The 25,252-nt window shown below is 38.6% G+C and overlaps 1 protein-coding gene across 1 annotated transcript in view; it reads right to left on the bottom strand.

Moving 5' to 3' along the window:
* Nucleotides 1-25,252, bottom strand: part of LOC124550671 — a 168,425-nt gene that overhangs the window by 83,757 nt on the left and 59,416 nt on the right. The window contains exons 9-11 of the mRNA XM_047125394.1: nt 9,689-9,862; nt 6,242-6,326; nt 4,705-4,998 (exon numbers count right to left, since the gene is read on the bottom strand). Coding sequence (XP_046981350.1) covers nt 4,705-4,998; nt 6,242-6,326; nt 9,689-9,862 — 553 coding nt within the window. The remainder of the gene's footprint in view (nt 1-4,704; nt 4,999-6,241; nt 6,327-9,688; nt 9,863-25,252) is intronic.

Genomic DNA, 25,252 nt, shown 5'->3' with positions numbered 1-25,252 from the left:
ACTTGGCAACAGTTGAATATGAAGGAGCACAGTCCCCTCAGTGTACTCTGGAAATCAGCATGAATGTCCTTTGTTTTCATACCTTTCTTTATGAAGTACTTAATCACTGAGCGAATCTCAATTTTTTCCATCTTTGCAAATCACTATGTGGGAACAAGAATAGAGCCATGTCACCGCCACAGCTCTCTTCCAAGACCACTGACGTGGCACATGTTTACAGACAACAGTCTAATGAATATCACAGGAACAATTTGTTGTGCTATTGCTGACCTCTCGTGGTGATTCTGATAACTTTTCAAACCACCCTCGTGTGAGGCACAAAATTGATAAAATTTTTTGAAGTAACAATGCCTGCATTTGGTGGTGGTGATTCATGAAAATTTCTGAAGACCGAGATATAGATGGTCTGATGAAACAAGGCCCTAAAATACTTGTTAGCATGATTAGGAGATACACAGTGACCCAAATTCATACAATAGCAAGTGCTGATTTTTGCAGGCAAATTTCATGAGATTTAATGTGTGCAAGAAGGGACACCAAACTACTAACTTTTATTTTAAATGTGACTGTTATGAGCAAGGTTCACTTAGGATACAAAATTTTCACACTTTGCTTCATAAAAGTAAAAACTATGCAGTATAAACCCATTTTTGCATTTCCAGAATTAATGTGTTCCCACTGTTTAACAACACACATTTATTGGCTCCTTCAAATTTCCTACATTAACTATCTTAATTTGCACCAGCTTCAGCATTAACATAATCATAAACTGCACAATGGGAAAAAAAGGTTATGAAACAAAAGAAACCCCTGTGTAATTGACCTTTTAGGCACTGACCTGGTGCTGATGTTCATATAGTGCTTATAAACATCCACCAGCAATGCAGGTGCCCTATATGCAGCCAATGCCAGGTCCGGATCGGTATGGTACTTCTCCAATTTTGTGGATAACCATACCCACATACAGGGCGTTATTATGATGGGGTCGCCATTTGCAAAGGCATTTTAAAAGCTACTGCCAGCTCCACTCCTTCCCACACCCCAGGAATCTATGTACTACTCCTGTCTGTATTCAATGTGTATCGCACAAGCAGATGTGATATCATTTCCCAAAGTGTTTGTGCATTGTGGAACTGAGCAGAACATGGGAACAGGCCCAGTCATTAGAGGTCATTACAAGTCTAAACACTTCATGATGCTAATGCTTTGTCTCATAACACTGTCACCCTAGTAATAACTAGGTTCTGCGTAGTCCTGTTCATAGCCGTTATGTTAGTGAATTAAGTGTTGTGTTTCGTTAAATTTCAGTATAACTCAGAACAGAAAGAAAGTTGGTGGCAATTAACAAGAGCTACTACGGTGATATCTCTTCTCGAGAACACGTGAACTAGTTTCGAACTGTCGCAGATGTGGAGCCCCGTTTGGAAAATGTATCAGCTACAATGGATTTGTTGGGATATTATTTTGTTAAAAAAATGTACTACATTTGATTTTTGTGGAGCGCTATTAAATTGTGGATTGTGTATGTTTTATATTTTTGAATATGTAAAATTTGACAAGGTGGTGTTTGGGTTGGCACCTACAGCACAGCTTATTGCTACTACTTCTGGCAGCCGCTGTGGCCAAGCGGTTCTAGGCACTTCAGTCCAGAACTGCGCGGCTGCTGCGGTCGCAGGTTTGAATCCTGCCTCGGGCATGGCTGTGTGTGATGTCCTTAGGTTAGTTGGGTTGAAGTAGTTCAAAGTCTAGGGCACTGATGACCTCAGATGTTAAGTCCCATAGTGCTTAGAGCCATTTGAACCTTTTTTTTTTTTTTTACTACTTACACAAATTGCACAGATATTTAGTTATTACTGTCACACCATTTCAGTGGTTCATTCAGAATGCAGGCAATTTCGAGGTGGTTTTTATTTTGGGACATGACAGCACAATTAAAATGTATCTGTGCATTTTACTCTACTTCATGCTCAAATGAATTATATTTTGTTCTTCATAAAAGTAACAAAATGATTGTGTTCATGGAAAGCTATTTTCTCATTCAGTCCGCTGTCTTACATAATAGGTCAGTTTCAGGTATTGTCACCTGTCACTCCACATCTTGCTCACTTTTCTCAGAAGTTTTTTTGATTTAGCTGTATCAGATGTTATAGTTTGAAGTAATGGGTATGCTCCTTGCCTACATATTGGTAGCATATATTTGTAACAAATGTTCAGGTCTTGTAATCACTTTGAGAATTCTCCTAAAATTTTACCAAATGCAGTAGTGAATACAATAAAGAAACACACAGGGTGACACAGAATAACGGGAATGTTTGAAATGAGTAGTGGCAGCCATGGGCAGGTGGCAGCACTGCGGGTTCGTGACAGCGAGTAAATAATCTGCCATTTCAGTAATCCTGGATCAGTGGTGGATAACAGTGTGCATTAGCCATAAAATTGTTTTATAAAAACAGTGATAGTTTGCTAGCGCCGCAGAGGGGTTTTCGACGTTTTTGTAATTTAGGATGCCATGATCCCATTCTGTTGAAACATACGATAAAAGTGTTGGAGTTTGAAGAGACTGGATCTGCCCTCAAGAAGAAACCAACAGGACAACCAAGAAGTGTGCGTTCTCCAGTGAACATTGATGACGTACGCGAGTCTGTCTTACAGAGCCCACGGCGTTAGATTTGTAAGCAAGTAGCGGCGGCTGGAATGTCCCGGGAGAGTGTTCGCACAATTGTTCATCTTGATTTAAAATTTCATCCATACAAATTACAGATGGTGCAACTACTGAAGGACAAGGTTAGGATTCTTGTCAACAAACGCTAACAAAAATAAACAATGACAATGAATATCTAAACAAGTTGCGGGTGTCAGATGAGGCACATTTTCATCTCACAGGTTATGTGAATAAACAGAACTACCGTTACTGACAAATACGATTCTTAATGACATTCATGAGCACCCTTTACACACCAGTAAAGTGACAGTATGGTGTGGTGTTTCGTCACATGTGATTATCAGACCTTATTTTTCTGCAAATGAACTGAGAAACACAATAACTGTCAATGCAGATAGTTACGTGGAGATGTTACCAACTTTCGTTACACCTGCATTGAACAACTTTCCAAACGTACAAGAAGCCTGGTTTCAACAGGATGGAGTGACATCACACACTGCACAGCATCAATGGCATATGTGCGAGAATTGTTTGGCAACTGTGTGATCTCACAATTCGGTAACATTCCCTGGCACCCTAGATTGCCAGATTTATCTGTTTGTGATATTTTATTGTGGGATTATCTCAAGAGCAAAGTCTACATGACTCGACCAAGAACCTTAGATGAGTTAAAACAGAGAATTCGGGATGCAATTCACAATATCCCAGCTGAGATGTTGCAGCTGTCAATGAGGAATCTCAACAGCAGATTTCACAAAATTAATCATACATGACGACGCTATCTAAAGGACGTAATCTTTAAAAAATAATAAATGCCATCAATGTTTCATAAATGGCATGGCAAAGTTGTAAGGTTTTGATTACTATGAATGTTATTTCTTTCCTTCATCACTTCTAGCTTTATTGGATTGTGGAAACAATCCTGTTTTTCCTATGTCACCCTGTACTTCTGCTGCATCACACCTTTTGAACCGCATAACCAGATAGAAAAGATCTACCAGAAGGCATTAAAACAGACTGAAATTCTGAAGTTTTCAATAGGCTAGCAGGAACTAAAAATGTGCTCCTGAAATGTTTAACCTATGTAAAACCATGGGTCTCAAATTAAAGGTAAGAGCATTGAATGAATGGGCTCACTGGTGCTCTATCAAGTATGTGCATGAAAAGTAATTTTCACTATTTACATAATTTTTTTAAAGTCCCCTGAAAAGCATAGAAGCCACATTTCACTGTAGTCCATAAACAAAGCCTTCCTAGAAGGAAGGTCATAACGTTCAAGTCACCCAGAGGTTACTCAAGTACAGAGGAGATGCAACACAGCCAGTGATACATTTGCACCATGGAAAGTATGATGGCTGTTTTTATAACAGAATAATTGGTTGCTGAATAGTAATAATCTCAAATTAACAGTGGGCTGTAGACAGATTTTTTTTCCCTTTTTGCCCCAGAACACACAGTATCATATTACGAATAAATGTCAGTTTGAAATCCTTACTCCAAGAGTTTGCACAACACAATTATTAGCTCTCAGTCTTTATTTCAAACAATTCCAGAAATGTAAGTTTCTGACACCTTTGACACTAAGGGGGATCCAAATATTTTACAAATATATTTAACATGGCATTCGTAATCTACTACAACTGCTGCAAGATGATACTGCCATGGCACAATTAAAATTTTATTTGGTATAAAATAACTACTGTTATCATGCACTAGTTGCAGTTATAGAATTTTAGAGTGATCAAATATAATTGTCAGTTGAGTAACTGAACCACTGTCCACAATCACATGATCAAGTAACAAAGAAAAAAATAGACACGAATAAATGGGTGTACGCACATTCACAGCAAAATGTATGCTTCAACAGAAGTGTCACTGCATAATTTGTGATAATGAATTAATGTATTTTGGTACAGTTTCAGTGCAAACAAGCAGGCATGTACAACACACACACACACACACACACACACACACACACACACACACACACACACACAAAGAAAAATCACACAGTAAATGAAAGCACTGTAGATAATACTCACTTTCTAGAACCTTCCGCTGTCGTTCAGCAGTTTTAAGCTGGGCTATGTGGCATGGGGTGTCCAGAGAACCAAACTTCCCAAAACAATATGAGCAGACATCAGAACAAAGTCGGCCAGGATGTATAGAAAATGATGCACTCTTCTCAGGTATGATGAGATCTACTGGCGGCTTTGCAACATCATCCTTTCCTGGGGCTGCTCCATTTGAGACCCCTTCAATACTACTGGTGCCCAGTGCAGCTGCTGGGGCCTCATCCTTGCCACCTGCGACATATGGTGAATTTGTACTCAGTTCTGGAAGAGAAAAAAATAGTATGTGTGATGATCAACATTTAATAAATGTTATGAACATTTTCAAAGTAAACACCACAAAAATGACTACCAATTAAGAAAACAAAGTTGAATAGGTTGCTATAACAGAGGTGATACAGGTTCAGTACATCACCTCTGTGATGGCAATGCACTCAGTGTTGTGCTTCATAAAAATTAGTGGTACAAATTGCTGGAGTTATCTGTAAATAGCCTAATTCAATGCCTGAGAGTAAGATAGCAGTTGATGATGTGAGGAGGAGAAATTATCTAATTGTTTATGTTCAATAATTCAAGATTCCTGTTAATAGCACAACAAAATAGCAATGCTCAATGCGAACAAGTCAATACTCATAAAACTCTGAAATAGCTGGACCTTTGTAGTAAATATCAGTGTGTCATTTAAATATTGCACTAAAAACAGGACATAAGCATCAGTTATACAATTTGATTCAGGAAACAGTAGCTTTTTCCCCCCAAAGTAATGCCTTTCCAGTTATTAATGTAGTTTTCTAACAACTATTTCATTTTTAAGGTATACCTCGACTTATTTCATGACTGTAAGGGTCAATGGGGATCTACGGAACATGATAAATGAATGAAACACAAGACAATTTGTTTAATGGGATTGAGAGACTATAAAATGGAATGAGCTGTAACAGAAATCAATTGACAGACTGGAGTTAGGTCAACCTCGGATGGAACTGCCAGCCAAGTCAAATGTTTATCCTCCCACTGTACACAGACTGTGGTAACATTTTCTAAACATAGAGCTACAGAGTGGTGCACAGTACAGTGTGAAAACCATGAGGGAATTGGATGACTGTAAAAGCATGAGACATTATTCCTTTCTGTCTTAACTGGTTGATAATGAGAGATCCAGGCACTTGAAAAGAATTGATCATATAATGTAATTTGGAAATTTACACTGAATGCAGCTCATTTTAATTACCAGTGTGAATATTTCCTTTAAAAAAACAGCCTTTCAAATGCCATTTCACGGCATGTTAGAAACGATTGTAATATTGCAACTTCTGAAATGCTGTTCTGCAATTTATTGCCCGTACCTTTGTATGAGAGTCAATTCACCACTTATTTGATATTCCATAAATAACTTACAAAAACAGATATATTCATGAAAATTACATTATTTCCATAGCTTCAATGATTTGGTACATATTCACAGCTTTTAATAAAGAATATGACAGTTAAACAAATGAAATCTTACCATGAAAGGACTTATGGGATGAATTCTTAACCAGCTTCTTGTTATTCACACCAAAGTTGCTTGGGTCCCCAGTTAACAACTCATTCTGTAACACACAATAATTCGGTGTTATACGATGTTCTCACAGGAACCGCTAAGAAAATGATATACTGAAACAACATTACTTTTATGTGAAATGATGACAGTTTTAAAAATTTTAGGTGCACTTAATTTCTTGTCAGAAATTACATGATGTGAAAAAAAAAAGAAGTTACACTTTTTTTCAACATAGTTACATCACTACTATGCTCACATCTTTAGGAAATCTGCACGTGCCTTTGTTGTCTTTGCTCTAATGGGGCAATTGTGACCGACAGTGTGTTGTTTTAATAGCTCTCCCCCCTTTCTTTGGGTGAATTTTACAATTCCATCAGCAGGCAATTTTAGCTTCATCAGTAAGTGTTATCCCAATAGATTACGCCAACACTGCTCTCTTTGAATAAAATTCTTTGGATATGCCATAATGCAAAATGATGAACTAATGTATTGTCCTATATTTCAAGTATGCAACACATAATGAAAGTTCAAAAACGGCCAACAGCAGATGATATGAAAAGAATAACACATGTGGATGATGTGATGATTTGGGAAGAAAATGAGCAGAAATTGGAAGTACAATTAAATACTGACAGAGGGTAATTGAAGAAGCAGACATGGAAATAAGGTCAACAAAAAGTGATACAAAAATCATAACACATGCAGACAATGTGATGTTTGGGAAGAAAAGAGCAGAAATTGGAAGAGCAACTAAATACCTGACAGAGTAATTGATAAAGCAAGCATGGAAATAAGTTAAAAAAAAGAGAGGTAATGAAAATAAGCAGGAACAATGAAAAATGAAGGATGTAAGTTTTAATGGTACAAACATTAAAGAAGTAGATGTTTTCAAATTTCTAGGAAATACGTTAACCAAGAAAGGAAACATCAATTATGAAATTTTGGAGATAATAGAAATTGTTCAAAATTTTATCATTGTGTATAAAAAATAATTAGAAAATACCTGCTACAGCAAAGAGTGTGGAGCACAAGTCATTATCTGCCAATTTTGACTTAAGGAGCAGAATGTTTGACTTTGACAAAGAAACATCTGAGCAGAATACTAGCAAGAGATGCACTTACTACAAAGGATACTGGGTAAGACAGAAAGGGACAAGATAAAGACTATGACAATATGAAGCACCCTTCAGATGAATCCCCTAAATGAAACTACAGAGAGAAATAGGCTTAAATCGGTTGACCAAGTTAAAAGAATGGGACAAGAAAGACTTCCAAGAAGAGCTTTAGCATGGACAGAATCTGGAAAAGACCAAATGGAAGGCCACAAATAAGATGGAGAGACAGTGTGAACTTAAGGCCATTGGAATGGGAGGAAATGCTAAAGTGCAGACCGTGGAAGAAAAGAGAAGCTTGGAAGTAGCTCTGTGAATGACCTGCACAAGCAGAAACATTTCACGAAGAAGAAGAAGATTTTTCATAGTGACCACTTCACCAGATGATAGTCTGAAGAATTTTATGGAAATGGTCTTTAGCTGTGAAAAGCCTATGGACATATTACAAGATGATTAAAATTGAACATTCACTATTTGATACGATTCCCATGAAAAATGAGTGACTGTAGGACAACGAAACTTTGGGAAACATTTATAAGGACATACCAAAGAGAAATAAAAAATAAAACACTGAAAGAAGCACATTTTAATTCCCTCATGAGAGGGTAACATCTGCATATTTGCAGATCATGTGTGCTTTCCAGGTTACAAATGTTGCTCAATGTGAACACCACCTGCACCCAAGACAGCCTGGAACTGCACTAGAGGTAGCTCTACAGTTGCCCGGAAAATCTCAGGTGAGATGTTGGCTACCTCCCTCAATATGCTCCTCTCAAACCTCCAATGTGTGTGTGTGTGTGTCCCAATGATAAACCCTGCCTTTCAGGAGACCCAACCACACAGATTCAAATCTGGTGATCCTGGTGGCCATGCAGTTTGGAACTATTGGCCAACGATTTGGTTTTCTCCAAATGCGTTACAGTAACTGAAAGACCTCACGAGCAATGTGAGGTGGAGCTCCACTGTGCAGTTTGAAGAACCTCTCTCCAACAGTGTAGGGACTACATGTTGGTGATGCCGACCACAGTGACATGCACCATTGAAGCTCCACAACTTGGTCCCCAGGATCCGAGTTTTTCACAGAAAAATGGACAAAATATGAACTGTGCCGTGAAGCCACACCACACAATGATGCATTCACTGTGCATGGGAACTTCACAAACAGTTGTTGACAGCAATTCCTAAATGTGACAATTGTGTGTGTTCACTGCCCACTAAGCACAAAGTGTGTTTCATCACTCTACAAAATGTTCGAAGGCCACACGTCGTGAACTTCAACACTCGAAAGAAATATGAGTTGGCGAGTAATGTGAAGTTTGTACAAGTAACATTTCACCACTGTTAGCAGCATTTTTTGAAAGAATCTTCAGCTGTCATAATACAGATCTTGCACTGCTTGTAGATCACATATTGCATCCGGCATTCTCAGTCATGGCAACAGTAACTTCAACAATTTGAGGCGCAATCAGCTATCCACACTGATGGTTATGTTTCAATCCTACATCGTCACACCAGTACCAGCGTCTAATGCCAAGCCATGACACTAACACTACTAACAACGCAATCCTGCAGCACACAGTCTGATCATTTCTATAAAATTGGTACCCATACTGTAAATAGTTTGCTGTCTACACAGGTTCATGTATGAGAAGTTTCATTATAACCACACTGTACACTAATCTTTTTTTGAAGAGGTCATTAACTCTTCCCTGCACTTGTAGAACTGCGTCTACATGGTCTTATTTAGTGTAATTAATTACTAGTTTGTCTTCCAGTACATGTTCACAAGTACTGGTACATAATGAAACAAAATCGCACAGTTCATTGATAACGTGGAGTACTGCGTGGTAATTCTTACAACATTTCCTCAAGCTCATATTGCCACATTTGTGAATATTGTAATTCATTTTTGGCAGCAGTGAAAATGTTGCCACTGTATCAGTTTAAATCAGACAGCTAAGAAATTCACATTTCTGCTGCCACCTAAAACAAATTACCGTCCACTTGATCAAATGACTGTACTCTTTTGTTTAGGGTCCTGCAGTGGTGTGTGACACTGCTGGAGCAGAGGAATTCCAATATGTACCAGCATTGAAGATATGGACTTGTGAACAAACAAATAACTTTATTTTATAAGGCAATGATTAAAACTTTACAACCATACCTCATAGTTATATTTTTACGCCTAGAATGCAATAGCAACAAACAATCTTCTATTTAGACATCATGGCTGCAAATTACAACCCGGAAGCATACCTATTAAATTAAAGGCCATGCAAGTATCTAGATATGAACACACCTCCTTGCAAATCCTGTATTCAACCTTCTCCTCCCCAGAGTCATGTGCTCCACCTTCACGCCTGCCGTTGGGTGCCGAGCCCTGCTTCAACACCATTTTCAGCGAACGGCGTCGTTTCTCTGGAGAAGTTCGCTGCACCTGCGGTTGCACAATATCATTGCAATTGGTACTTTCCTGTAGACAAGATTTCATCAAAAGTTTACAATCATTAATCAGACTGGGGTACTAACTAAAATAGGCTTAGGAAAGAAGTCAATAAGAAAGGCTTTGTTTTAGATACAATTAAAATATGAAAGTAATCATTTCTCTCTCAAATGTGGAGGCACGATCCCATATTTGTCAATAAATACACACACACACACACACACACACACACACACACACACACGCACACTTCATTACGTTGACAGGGAAAGAAAAGTACAGGAAGACCTCAAGAACCTCACCATTAGTTTCTCTTCAGTTTACCTGATTGCTTTCAGACCAAGGGTTTATTTTTTATTGACAGGCAAACATGCTGCATCATGCCTTGTCTTTTACCTGCAATGGCATCTCCACAAAAAAAATGTGTCACATTTACATAGTTAGTTGCAGTGTCTTAATTCCCCCCCCCCCTTGCAAAATATGTACTCCTTAGTACCAAGGCTTGTAAATGTGAATAGACACACAATGTCTACACAATGAGGGCGTACTGAAAAATAATGGCTCTGAATTTTTTAATGTGAAAACTAATTTTTTTTAACTTTCTATATCATTATTCTTAATGTCTACAAATTTATTTCTCAACATAGTCAACCTGGCAACAAACACATGTCTTCCAAAAAGGCACTAGTTTGTTGACACTGTCACTGTAAAAGTTTGACTTTGTTGGTGGAGACACAGCTTCACCTCTGCTTGCACTGTTTCCATAACTGCCAGAGTAAAGTTTTAAAAAATCTTGTTTAAGTATGCAAATGGATGAAAATCAGATAGGGCCAAGTCAGGACTTTATAAAAGGACGACTGATGATAGTGAACCCAAGGTATCAGACTGTTGCAGATGTAGCAGTGCTTGCATGGGGTCTGCATTGTCATGCTGAAGAAGAGGGTGCTCCATGTGTGGACAAACTCTTCAAATTCCAAAGTTGATTACACCATGTTGTTTCTCATACATCCACATCATTAAGTTACATGCTGGCATGTCACATGCTACAATCCAGAGCCCTCTAGCGGCGACTTGTGTCAGTGGAGAGGGAAAGTCAACCGAGTAATATGTGTAACATAAAATACCTCGACCAATATTTGGAAAAGAATAAGAAGATACTGAAACGTTACTTTTCAGCACACCATCGCACTGTTACCCAATATTTTATCAACAGCTTACCATCAGAATGGTATGTAGTTGTTTCAGTTCACTTGTAACTTATATCAATGCACCCCCAGCACCTGTGCTTCTGAGCCTCCAATATTTAAACTAGCTTTCCAACACGTACTTTGCTACTTCCTGGTGTATTGAAACTGTGTCAGACCGGGACTTGAACCTGGGATCTTTGCCTTTTCTGAGCAAGTGTTCTACCAATTGAGCTATCTGATGATAACTCTCGACCCGCCCTCGGAGCTTTATTTTTGCCAGAAATGCTCTTGAGCAGGGTGGGGGGTTTGTCAGCCACATTCAAAAACTTCAGTCAGTAGAGCACTTGCCGCCTGCAAAAGGCCAAAGTCCCAGATTAGAGCCCCACTCCAGCACACAGTTTTAGTCTGCCAGGAAGTTTCAAATCGGCATACGGACAGCTGCACTGTGAAATTCAGTCTGGATGTACTTTGCTCTTGCCAGCCCCGTCTCAAACCTCTTGACATTTCATCTGTGCTCTTTCCATTATATCCGCAATCCCTTTCCTATTTACGGTCAGCATATTTACCGCTCTCACACGTTTTTCCAAACCGAAACAATACTTAAATTATCAATGTCTAAGCTCTTTTCATTTATTTACTTTTTTGCCATGTGGTCTCACCACGCCATTAGTTACCGTTCATTTGCCTTTAGATTGGAAAGTGAGTATCTATGTCACCTATGGGAAGGAACTTTACTCAAAACCTAAGCTACTTTGCATTTTTTCTTCCACCCACTGCTTAATTTATTGGCTATTTGGCAAGTGGCTATCGTCATTTCCTATGAGTTCGGAAATTCAGAACTAGTGTAGTAGTAGTAGTAGTAGTAGTAGTAGTAGTAGTAGGTGTGTGGTCATCAATGAAAGTAAATTGGTATGTCTGCATGCACAGCCTTTAAGTGGGAATCCCACATTACCATTTTGGATACAGTTCTTGAGGTGGTGGTTTGCTGTTGCCCCCATCTGGTCTGTTACAAATTGTAGGGGTGTATCTCCATCATGTGAATGACTGGTGAGTGCCATTATTGTGGAGTACAGAAAAGAATGAAGGGGGAGAATCAAACCAGGTGACAATACTTAACCAATATCTCTATAATAGCTTAATGTTCTCATTAAATGGGATGAACCACCACAACAGTGACATGTGATGTCATTCCTAAATATTCCATGCAAAAAATTTGGTTTTCACCTAGAATAGTCATAGAATGTCTGTTGGCCAGAAAATTATGCTATCAAGTCTGCCTCCTTCTATGACTGGGGAAGGAAATTGTCCTTTGCCTTAAGTGATTTACGGAAATTGTGGAAAACCAAAATCTGAATCGGTTGACAGGGACTTTAACTGCCATTCTGCCAAATGTGAGTCCAATGTCTTAACTGCTGCACTTGGTGGAAACTACTCAACACAACAGTGAAACACACACAGTGGAGAAAGACAACCCAACAACACACTCTGAGAAGGTTACAGGAACTCGATTTGGGCAAAATTAGAAATGTGCTGTTGGGAGCTTAGGCTATAAACCTACAGCCAGTCACTGATGGGCGAGTGGAAGCACATTTATTCAAATTAACTCGTCCCTATTAACATATGTTATGCTGCAGAGCACAGTTAGTTATTAAATTAATTGAAGCGAATGGTTTCAGCTGAACAATCAAAGCAAGGGGTGGTTATATTAGGTGTAAATATTCATGGTTACATTGGATATAAATGCTAACAGCTACACACTAGACATAAATACTCTTATGTTTACTGGATAAAGCTGGATTATTAAATACTAAATTAATTACATTAGAAATACCTTAGTTCCATTATTTTGTTAAGATAAAAGGCAGTACTGCACAATCAGCGCAGCAATAACATAGATGACATGTGATACTGCAGGGTGCAAAGTAGTTTAAATGAAATGTAAAGGGCACACATTTTAATTTTTGCTACTGAACAAAACACATGAATAAACTTTTAATCTAACAAGTGCAGTAGATTAGCAAGTGTAAACTACGACAAAGATGAAAAAAAACTGAAATTAAATTTAAAAACTCTTATTTTTCTCAAATTAGCAAATCAAGTTAATTCCAGCCTCCAACATCACTATAAAGTTGGCATTGTCGAAGAAATAGCCGGCTTACCCTCTTGAAAAACTGCCCTGCTGCACACATCCTAACACATTCGCTTACTGGAATAATTTCCGTGCAATCATAGCTCCTTAACTGTGCATTTCTGGCTTAGGGTTATACAGAAAATACAGCTCGATTCAACGTCCTCTATTCTGTTCTGACCTTACTGTGTATGTTATGGCATGAAGTCCACATCGGCAAAAGTGGATACTTTTCAAATACACAGGTTTGGAAATACCATGTGATTATGGGCAATAAAGAAATACATTATAAAATTGCATTTTATTGTTTCTAATGTTTATTAAACTGAAACCATACATTGGTAAATATAACTACACAATTTTAAATTCCTCCAAATAGGCACCTTTTGCTTTAATCAGAGCCTTGCATACTCTCTCCATGCACAGGGTCGGTTTTGCCTGGGTTACAGTTGGAATTAGTCTCCATCCTCACTGCAGGACCTCCCACAGTAGTGTCCCATTCACGATTTCTTGTTTTCAGATCCTCTTTTCCAATCCGTCTCCCACAGCACCTCGATTGGGGTACTACCCTGGACTGGGAAGGTCATTCCAACTTTTCAAAATTTTCTGAACCTCCAGAGACTTCACATAGTTCTGACACAAGCAAGATATATGTTTCAGGTCATTGTCATGCTGCGAAACAAACCCTTCCCCAACTAAATGAATCCCAGATGTCTTGGCATGTCACTGGAGAATGGCATGACAATCCTTGTGGTTCATGTTTCCACCTACTTCCATCAAATCACTGACTTTATTCCCTCCAAAAGATCCCCATACCACCACAGAATCCTCTCGATGCTTCACAATTGGAATCACATATAAAGCTTCACAGGGTAAGTGCTGTACAAACTGATGACATTTATTCCGAAATATTTTGAACTTTGACTCATCAGCAAGTAACACTTTTTCCCAACCTCCTGCTCTCCAATGTCAGTGTGTCATAGTCCACTGAAGTTCGCTCTTCTTCTTGACAGGGCACAACAATGGTTTCCTTCGCGCTATATAACCCTGGTGGCTGTTTTCTGCCAAGCGCCATCACACTGTTGACTCACTCACTTGTGTATCCCTAGTTGTGTTTAGTTGAGCAGTAATTCACGGACAGTTCTGAATCTATTATGCTTACTGGTCACTACCAAATACTTTTCCTGGCATCCATATTTTCCTGTGTGCTCCTGAGCAAAGACACCCATCACAGGAGCATGTACCTCCATGCTGGTGCATGGTCTTTACAACTCCTTTGATGAAACTTTACAAATTCTTTGATATTTCTTGGATACTATTGCATTCTTGGTGCAAAGCGATTATCTTCATCTGTGAATCATAAGGAATCTGGCACTTTGGGAGCATTAGCAATTACTTTCACTGTGTGTACTAACTTCTTTCGTGGCATATCATACCTTCATACAAATGGAACTACAACCGTCAGAACTGTCAAAAACGTACCTGTACATAGCTGTGCCATCAACTGGTGCAACCTGACATGTTTGGTGGAACTATTTGGACAGGTAAAGCCAGTTTATATAAAACTGAGGAATATCAATATTTACCAATATTTATGTGTATGCACAATTATCTGTATAATATGTGTCATTATTAATCGTTATTTGAGCATACTATTCTGTATTCTAATTGGTAACTCACATAGATCTCTCCCATCTTGCTCTGTTGTAATGTATAGCTTTGTTTTTCCAAACTTATGGAAGATAGTTTATCATCGTCTCATACACCCAAAATTACACATACCCATAATAGTTGCTGCGCATGAATGCTATATCAATTAATCTGGAACCAGGTGGTTCAAAACCTAATCACAGAAAAAAATGTTTGATTGCCAGTATTTTGGCAAGGGCAGGGAGGAGACATAGTGGCCTTTAAAGTTCCTGACAACTACACTTAACAGTTATGTTCTGGGTTGGATTACAATCTCTCCACAGTGTGGAAAGTGTGGTCTTCACTATTTATGACAATCAGTTTGACATGACTGTAAAACTCTGAGATTACGAAGTGCAGACCTGGAGCAGTAGATTGCCAGTCAGCAAGCAGATCACTAACTCCCCTCTTTTCAGTTGCTACCCCTGAATAACAGCACAAACAAAACAAAACAAAACAAAACAATGCACTGCACAAGCTGTCATTACAATAATTCACACTTCACGAGTCTAACAAATGCAATGGTGACGATCTAGTCCAGAACTGCATAACAAGATTCCCAAACTATTCCCACTGTTGACAAGCTGGGTGTTGGAGCTGGCAAACTCTGACAGACAAACCTACAATTCAAATTAATATGGTTCTGAGGGGAGTAGTGTAGCGCTTGTGGTTTAAACGAAAAAAACTGTTAAGGGAGCCCATCCATGACTAAAGTGGATATCTCTAACTCTTACAGAATGAATAGTGACTTGCACAGTACAAATAAAGAGAGACAAACAACCATTAACATTACCAATAAAGAACAACAAAAACAAAACAAATTAAATTCTATAATTAACACCTGATCCTTAAACTTCAGATTAAAAAGTTTGGACCAACATTCTCAAGATACTAACCAGTGGTCTTTCAAACGTCAGCTACACAATATACTGATGCCACTATCATCAAACATCTGTTTCTACAAATCTACAATGAAGTACAATTTTTCCCATATACAGACATTAGTCCATAAAACAGATGAACTGAACATACTTACATTTGAAGAACATCCAAAATGAGAAGCATGCAAGAAAAAAAAGGTATTTTGCTAAATATAAAGTTTTGCTGTGAAAATTGTTAATGTTAAGTTTAGTGCTATAATGTTACTTTAGTTCCAAAATAAACAAAAAAATGCTGTTGATTTACATAATTGTATTTTATTTTTCCACACAGGACTAAGACTGATTTAAAAAAAGACAGCTCCAATAATTAAGACAGTAATATATTGAAAAATCTTATTAAGTTGGCAACACATTAAAATGAAACAGTAACGTTAAGCGGTTGGTGATTACAATAACACAAGAGCAAACAGTAAAAACGGCGAAAGAATAGCAACATGTATGGGTAAAGAGTTGATGACTTGATGTTGCAGAACAACTGCATGAAAAAATGGGAGCTATCAACATTGCAGGCAAGTGGAATAAAGGAAAAGGTGAGTTGGTAGTGTTGGTGGTGGCAGGAATTGCAGAGTGGAAGAATTATGCTATCTGAAAGAAATATATTTCCTTCCCACACCATTTCAGCTCTGCAGCCTGGTGACACAGTTCTGTTTGTATCTGCCCACCCATGTCCTTATACTTTCTTTGCACTAATTTTGCAATTATAAGTTTTCTGTTTGTAATTTTTGATCTCCTCTAATACTGAGGAAAGGAAATCTATTTGAAATCAATATCAAATGTTGGCCTGTCCTCCTTATTGTGGTGTCACTGCCAGACACCACACTTGCTAGGTGGTAGCCTTTAAATCGGCCGCGGTCCGCTAGTATACGTCGGACCCGCGTGTCGCCACTGTCAGTTGATTGCAGACCGAGCGCCGCCACACGGCAGGTCTAGTCTAGAGAGACTCCCTAGCACTCGCCCCAGTTGTACAGAAGACTTTGCTAGTGATGGTTCACTGTCTACATACGCTCTCATTTGCCGAGACAATAGTTAGCATAGCCTTCAGCTACGTCATTTGCTACGACCTAGCAAGGCGCCATTATCATTTGCTATTTATCTCGTGATGCATGTACCGTCAGACAGATGTTCACCAATTATGGATTAAAGTTAAGTATTCCAGAAGCTACGTACTATTTTTGCTACTATAAAGACCTTGTCATTTTCCAGACCTCACGCCTGCCTGCGTGAGCTTTAACGTGTGCCTTTCGGCTACCCGTCACAGTGGATTGGCTGTCTTGCCAGTCCACAAAGCTTATCATTGTCATTGTCATTGTCCTTGTCATTGTCATTGTTGTTGTCATTGTTGTTGTCGTCATTGTCATTGTCCATACCAGTTTTATTTTTTTGCTCTGACTCAAAACAGACAGGTCCAGTTTTTTGAGAGAGGTGCCGGCCTGTCTTAAACATCTGTCCAATAAAATGTCAGTATCATATTTTATGCATGTTTTGATGATTTTCTCAGATACTGGATCAACAGTTGCTACAAATTTTTGAATGACTGCTCCATGTCTGCAGCTAATGATTTTTATTTTATTTTGTATTGTTGCAAAAGTAATAAGTAGCTGCAAAATAATATGATATTTTATTGTAACCTGTAGATTATATACTGGTATAGCTGAAATGTCATTTAAGTTATTCACTCCATCAAACCCCATATGCATGTTCATGGGAAACATATTGAACATATGTGTTAGACACACATCTCATCTTTGTAAATACTGGGTGATTCAGCTGTCTCTACTGTGGTTGTTTTGTGCAACCCACACTATTACATCTGGCCTTCAAAAACCATACAAGTGATTTTCACATTCTCGCTACATGCAAACTATTAATCTTAGAGAAAAAAATGAACAAGAATACGTTTTCACTACAGGCTGTAGTTTTCAACTTACTCAAGGAAAACTTACAAAAGCGACCTTCAGACCCACCTCCACCCCCACACTCAGTATGTAGTTCACAGCATTCCCTCCTAACATTGTACAAACATTTGCGAATGCGTAAATTACATCCCACAATGACTTTTTTGTCTTCACTGACTGGCCTTATTATGCCACCCACTCAGTCGAGCACTTACAAATTATAAAACCGACAGTCATGTTTACTTCATCTACCAATTTTGTGAATTCTAGCAGCATAAAATAAACAATGGTGACTGGAATTCGATAGTAGGAAATAGGAGAGAAGGAAATGTAATAGGTGAATATGGATTGGGGGTAAGAAATGACAGAGGAAGCTGCCTGGTAGAATTTTGCACAGAGCATAACTTAACCATAGCTAACACTTTGTTCAAGAATCATAAAAGAAGGTTGTATACATGGAAGAATTCTGGAGATACTAGAAGGTATCAGATAGATTATATAATGGTAAGGCAGAGATTTAGGAACCAGGTTTTAAATTTTAAGACATTTCCAGGGCTAGATGTGGACTCTGACCGCAATCTATTGGTTATGAACTGTAGATTAAAACTGAAGAAACTGCAAAAAGGGGGGAATTTAAGGAGACGGGACCTGTATTAACCGAAAGAACCAGAGGTAGCAGAGAGCTTCAGGGAAAGCATAAGGGAACAATTGACAGGAATGGGGGAAAGAAATACAGTAGAAGAAGAATGGGTAGCTTTGAGGGATGAAGTAGTTAAGGCAGCAGAGGATCAAGTAGGTGAAAAGATGAGGGCTTGTAGAAATCCTTAGGTAACAGAAGAAATACTGAATTTAATTGATGAAAGGAGAAAATATAAAAATGCAGTAAATGAAGCAGGCAAAAAGGAATACAAACGTCTCAAAAATGAGATCGGCAGGAGCGCAAAATGGCTAAACAGGGATGGCTAAATGGACAAATGTAAGGATGTAGAGGCTTATCTCACTAGGAGTAAGATAGATACTGCCTACAGGAAAATTAAAGAGACCTTCCGAGAAAAAAGAACCACTTTCATGAATATCAACAGCTCAGATGGAAACCCAGTTCTAAGCAAAGAAGGGAAAGTAGAAAGGTGGAAGGAGTATATAGAGGGTCTATACAAGGGCGATGTACTTGAGGACAATATTATGGGAATGGAAAGAACATATATGAAGATAAAATGGGAGATATGTTACTGCGTGAAGAGTCTGACAGAGTACTGAAAGACATGAGTTGAAACAAGGCTCCGAGAGTAGACAACATTCCATTAGAATTACTGACAGCCTTGGGACAGCCAGTCCTGACAAAACTCTACTGTCTGGTGAGCAAGATGTATAAGACAGCCGAAATACCATCAGACTTCAACAAGAATATAATAATTCCAATCCCAAAGAAAGCAGGTGTTGACAGATGTGAAAATTACCGAACTATCAGTTTAATAAGTCAAAGCTGCAAAATACTAATGCCAATTCTTTACAGACGAATGGAAAAACTGGTAGAAGCCGACCAGAGGGAAGATCTGTTTGGACTCCGTAGAAATATTGGAACACATGAGGCAATACTGACCCTACGACTTATCTTCGAAAATAGATTAAGGAAAGGCAAATGTACGGTTCTAGCATTTGTAGACTTAGAGAAACCATTTGACAATGTTGACTGGAATACTCTCTTTAAAATTCTAAAGGTGACAGGGGTAAAATACAGGGAGTGAAAGGCTATTTACAATTTGCACAGAAACCAGATGGGAGTTATAAGAGTCGAGGGGCATCAAAGGGAAGCAGTGGTTGGGAAGGGAGCGAGACAGGGTTGTAGCCTATCCCCGATGTTATTCAATCTGTATATTGAGCAAGCAGAAAAGGAAACAAAAGAAAAATTCGGTGTAGGTATTAAAATCCATGGAGAAGGAATAAAAACTGTGTTTCGCCAATGACATTGTAATTCTGTCAGAGACAGCAAAGAACTTGGAAGAGCAGTTGAACGGAATGGACAGTGTCTTGAAAGGAGGATATAAGATGAACATCAACAAAAGTAAAACGAGGATAATGGAATGTAGTCAAATTAAGTCGAGTGATGCTGAGGGAATTAGATTAGGAAATGAGACACTTAAAGTAGTAAAGGAGTTTTGCTATTTGGGGAGCAAAACAACTGATGATGGTCGAAGTAGAGAGGATATAAAATGTAGAATGGCTATGGCAAGGAAAGCGTTTCTGAAGAAGAGAAATTTGTTAACATCGAGTATAGATTTAAGTGTGAGGAAGTGGTTTCTGAAAGTATGTGTATATTTGTATGGAGTGTAGTCATGTATGGACATGAAACATGGACGATAAAAAGTTTGGACAAGAAGAGAACAGAAGCTTTCGAAATGTGGTGCTACAGAAGAATGCTGAAGATTAGATGGATAGATCACAGAACTTATGAGCAGGTATTGAATAGAATTGGGGAGAAGATGACTTTGTGGCACAACTTGATTAGAAGAAGGGATCGGTTGGTAGGACATGTTCTGAGGCATCATGGGATCACCAATTTAGTATTGGAGGGCAGTGTGGAGGGTAAAAATCGTAGAGGGAGACCAAGAGATGAATACACTAAGCCGATTCAGAAGGATATAGGCTGCAGTAAGTACTGGGAGACGAAGAAGCTTGCATAGGCTAGAGTAGCATGGTCAGCTGCATCAAACCAGTCTCATGACTGAAGACCACAACGACGACGACGACGACAACAACAACAACAACAACAACAAAACAAACAATTACACCATTGTATTTTTCAAGTCTTCTCACTGCAAAACCACTGTGTGCGTAAGGGTAAGTTTGGACTGAATTGTAAATTTCATTTGTTTTAGTGTAGTGTTTAATCATCTCTCTTTCCTTATCCTCAGAGGCACATTTCAATTAATAGTGTTAATGAAATAAGAGACTATGCTGGTGGCATAACAGCCCAATCAAGAGAGACCAAAAATGGTCGAAAATCAGGACCAGTTAGTGAAGCTGGATATTTTGTAGAGTGGTAGGAGGGAATGCCACAAACAACATACTAGAAATCCTGACTGGTGAGGTATGAGTGTGGTAGTTGAGGTGCATTTGGAGGTCACTTTTGTATGTTTATCTTGAGTAACGCAAAAACTGTGGCCTCTGTGAAAAAATATACCAGCACAAAATTTAACTATGTTACATTTCCTACAAAAACATCCTAGTCATTTTATCCTGCAGGACAACTAGTTTGCACATAGAGAGCAAAGAATACGAAAATCTTGGGTGTAGTTTTTGAAGGCCAGATATAATATTATGGGTTTCATAAAACAACATTGGTAGGAGTAGCGGACGCATCCTGTACACAGTGTGAAGTTGGTGTATGTTCTTTGTAACAGTACCTACACTAAATTTTCAGTATTTGTCATTGCAGATGTTTAATGACAGAAGTGCTAACAAAATATCCTGTAAGTTATTACCTTTCTGGTAACTTATATTCTATTTACTCACTGCTTTCCATTTTAACTTAAAGAACTCATGTGCTGAATATCTAATATACAAGGGGATTTTCAACAAGTAAAGCAACACCTTTTTTCTGGAAGCATTTCGGTGTTATACAGGATTCCCATAAACCATACTATTCTCCACTCTTTTGACTAAAAAACTATTTGTCAACATAATGTCTGTTCAATGCGACGGCCTTTCACCACTTTATGGGAAGGCATGAATGCCCACATAGTACCATACCACTCTATGGTTGAAGTTGGAGGCAACATCTTGCTCTCCATCATCCACATACTGCTTCCTTCATTAGGTGAAATACTGCTTGCTGCAGAGTGCAACCTTCATTGGGCTAAAAGATGGCCCTTTGTTGCTCTTTATGGTCATCCGTTAGGCGGTGAGGAACCTAGTTGGCTAAAACCTTTGAGTATCCCAACCAGTGGACGAGAGTGAAAGCACTACCGACAGAGTCGTACAGTTCACTGAGGGATTCGATTGATCTGTGTGGTTGACCAGCACACGTGTGATCGGACAGGTTTGCACGACACTTGCAATGACAGACACCTTGCCCATTGATTCATTGTGCTTTTGTTGACTGCCAGGTCTCTGCAGAATACCTGCAATGCTTTGGTTTGCCAGCAAATAAAACTCAATGACAGCACTTTGCTTGGAATGCACCTCCGTCACAGAAGCCATTTTGAAGGCTACATAAAGCAATGCCACTTATCAGAACTTTATGAAACTATAGAGGCTGAAGTGAGAGTATTCCACAATGTCCCACAACAAACCGTGCATTTGTTTTCCACCCGAAATTGACCGAGGAAAGAAATGTGTTGCATTACTTATTGAATGCCCCTTGTAGTTTCATATAAAGCTTTTAGAAGGGTATTTGAAAATTGCCCAAGGCCAAAACTGTATAACAGTGTGAAAATAAAATGAAAATTAACACCTGCAGGCATCAAGTATTAAAGAAATAAAAAAGTTGTGTGTATTGTTTCTCATCTGTTAACATTATGGGCATAAATATTCCTAAATACATATTAAAATCAAATGCAATGACATTATCAATCATAGTGAGATCTAAATTTCCCCGCAAACAGTCAACTGTCAGAGAAGAACCAATTTAAATGCTTAACAACTGTAAGGTAAAATTGCAAGATTTCTCTGCTGAGTTTGGAACTTTATAAACTTAACAGGCTGACAAGTCTGCCATAGCCTGAGTACAAATTTTGTCAATTTTCTATTAGAAATCAAATGTTATATGTACTGCTGCAGTAGGCTCTGTGTGACATGATGCCAGACAGTTTCTGTATGGTGGGTGCAGCTGCTTCACGTCTACAATACGATTTTGTAAATGTCTCTATGGCACGTCTCTTTGTAGGTCTGTAGATGGCTATTGTTTTTGCCTACAGTCATTTGCACTTCATAGTTGAAAGCTCTCAAAAGTGCTGCGAGGTGCAGGGGATTTCCCTAAGCTGACAACTGTAGGAGTGTCTTTGCAGCAAAGAATAAATGCGATAAAACTTCACGCAAAATGTGGCAGTTTTTCATGCATCCCACTGATTATGACCTCAAATCCCCCTAACTATGTTAAGTAGGTGTTTCTTACCCCCAGAGTGACTTGCCTGGCAGTAAGGGATGTGTGTACCAAGTTTGGTTGACATCAGTCCAGTGGTTTGGGAGGAGATGCGAAACATCCATAGACACATACTTATATACATCCATTTTTATAACAAATATGGATTTTAGAATGATGATGATTCACAGTGCAACTAACTATGGGTCAAGAAACGGGCTGCCTAGGAAGGGAAACATATTTATTTCCCAATTTACATACTATGTCTGTTTTCCATTTCTGTGTAGCAGATTTTTGAAGCACGAAGCAGGATTGTCACACTTCACTAAAATTATAGAGCAGCAATTTGTCCTTGTGTTAAAGGTAGCAATGCTTGAACATTATTCCAGCATAAGAGCTTTACTGTGTCTAGCAGATTTATACATAATTCTAAGTCGGTGTCTATTTACCAAAAACATTTGGGTGGTCTCTCATATTTTGGAGGTAGACAGATGTGAATTGCTTCAACGGGGTGAGGTGCTTCCATGTTATTCACTCCAAATATACTTTTTGCCTTGATTCCGGTACTCTCCAAAGGAGCAATATTCAAGATAACTGACAATCCCTTCTTCAAGTTACCCACAGACAAAGACTGCAGCAGTCTAACAAATATGAGCACACAGAGTATACTACAAATATGAGAAACATAAATGGGACATGTGAGATAAGCACATTACATGAAAGAATTGTCTGAAATGAAACTAGAAACAAAGACAGAAAAAAAATTCCAGTCAAAACACAGCAGCAGCAGCAGATCGAGAGACGAAGGTTTCATGTTATCTATCTCTGTATCAGCCTACCTGGTTTGTGTCCCTTTGTTCATTATCCATAAATGTCCAACTCACCCCAAAACTCTCCTCTCCCTTTTTCCAGATAGGGATACGATGTGAGACAGATATATATGGTGAATGAATTTTTTAGCAGCAACTGCTAATGCTATTACTATTTGATGAAATTTGTTCGACAGCCTGATTCGCTGAGACAGACAGCATCCAGTTTGAACACATTCTGACTTGGTCACTTAGCTTTCAGAGACATCAAAGTGAGTTGGTGTTTACCATGTCTGTTGTGCATAATGGATTTTGAACAATGCTTGAACTTTAAATTCTGTTTCAAGTTGCAAAAAGTGCCAAAGGACTCATAAAATGTAGAAATTGGTCTATGGTGATAACTAAAGACTGGATTATATGCATTTACATATTTGGTTCATTTCCACCGGTTATTACACATTTTAACTAAAAACTAGTTATGATGCATATTTTTGCTCTATGTTTACAATATTTTAAAAAATTAGATGGGTGGTCTCTAGCTCAATCTAATTTGGGTGTCTCACAGTTTGACGAGAACCTAGAACTGCGTGCAATCGCTAACCGAGAGGCCACTTCCTAGCGAAATTATTACAGAAGAGGAATAGGAATTGGCAGACAGAGCCAATGCACCTGCACCCTTGCCCCCAGTTAATCCCCTCTGCTGTCACACCATATGCGGCAGCAACAATTAAATTAAACTATGCAAGCTTTCAGTCGCACATCCATTGTTTCAGTTTAGCTTTCAATTTACATGTACAGAGTTGAACGTGTTTACGACGTTTAGTGTGTTAACGTGTTGTGTGCAATGCCACCCGAAAAAAGAAATGTCATTTCGTGGATAGCTGATCATCCTGGAACATTTACATATGACAGAATTGTTTTACATTGTCGATTTTGCGAGAAAACCTTTCATGCAAAAAAAGTTCAAATAGTCCAAAATGTCAAGACAAGTCTTCATATAGCAGGAATGTAGAAGAAAGGACCATGACAACAACAGACAAGAGCAAGTTGCAGTAGCAGGGATTTGTCCAAAGGTAACCAAAAACTCAATTTAGACATGGATCTCTGAAGCATTCATTGCAAGCAATATTCCTCTTCAGAAACTTACAAACCCTATCCTCACAGGCTTCCTGTGCAAATACTGCTAAAATACATCAGATGAACCAACACTGCGAAAATTACATACCGACGATTTATGTAAATGTTCTGGAAGAAATATGCAATGAACTCAAGGACAGCACTATCTCGATTTCTGTTGGTGAAACTCCAGACACTTGTGGCCATTACACTGCAAATTTAATTGTTGGTGCTTTTAAAGAACAGCCTCCTCCTACCTATTCAGCAGTCTGCAAAGAACTTGAAAAAGTAAATCATTCTACGATTGGCAGATTTGTGAATGAGGGTATTAGAAAAATATATCCAGAATTTTCTGCAGATGAAAGGGTGTTTGTGTTTATTTCAGATGCTGCTGCCTATATGATCAAAGCAGGAAGAGCCCTCCGAGTATTTTATCCCATTTTGATTTATGTGATGTGCTTTGTTCATGGAGTACATCTCCTTGCTGAAGAAGTACATTCCACTTTTGTGAATGTAAATAAAATGACTTCGTCCACAAAGAAAGTGTTTCTAAAGGCTCCTGCTCACATCAGGAC

The sequence above is a fragment of the Schistocerca americana genome, chromosome 9 (genome assembly GCF_021461395.2).
Source record: "Schistocerca americana isolate TAMUIC-IGC-003095 chromosome 9, iqSchAmer2.1, whole genome shotgun sequence".
NCBI classification, from domain to species: domain Eukaryota; kingdom Metazoa; phylum Arthropoda; class Insecta; order Orthoptera; family Acrididae; genus Schistocerca; species Schistocerca americana.
Note: the sequence above shows the minus strand (reverse complement) of the source record. Positions and strands in the feature narration are given on the sequence as shown.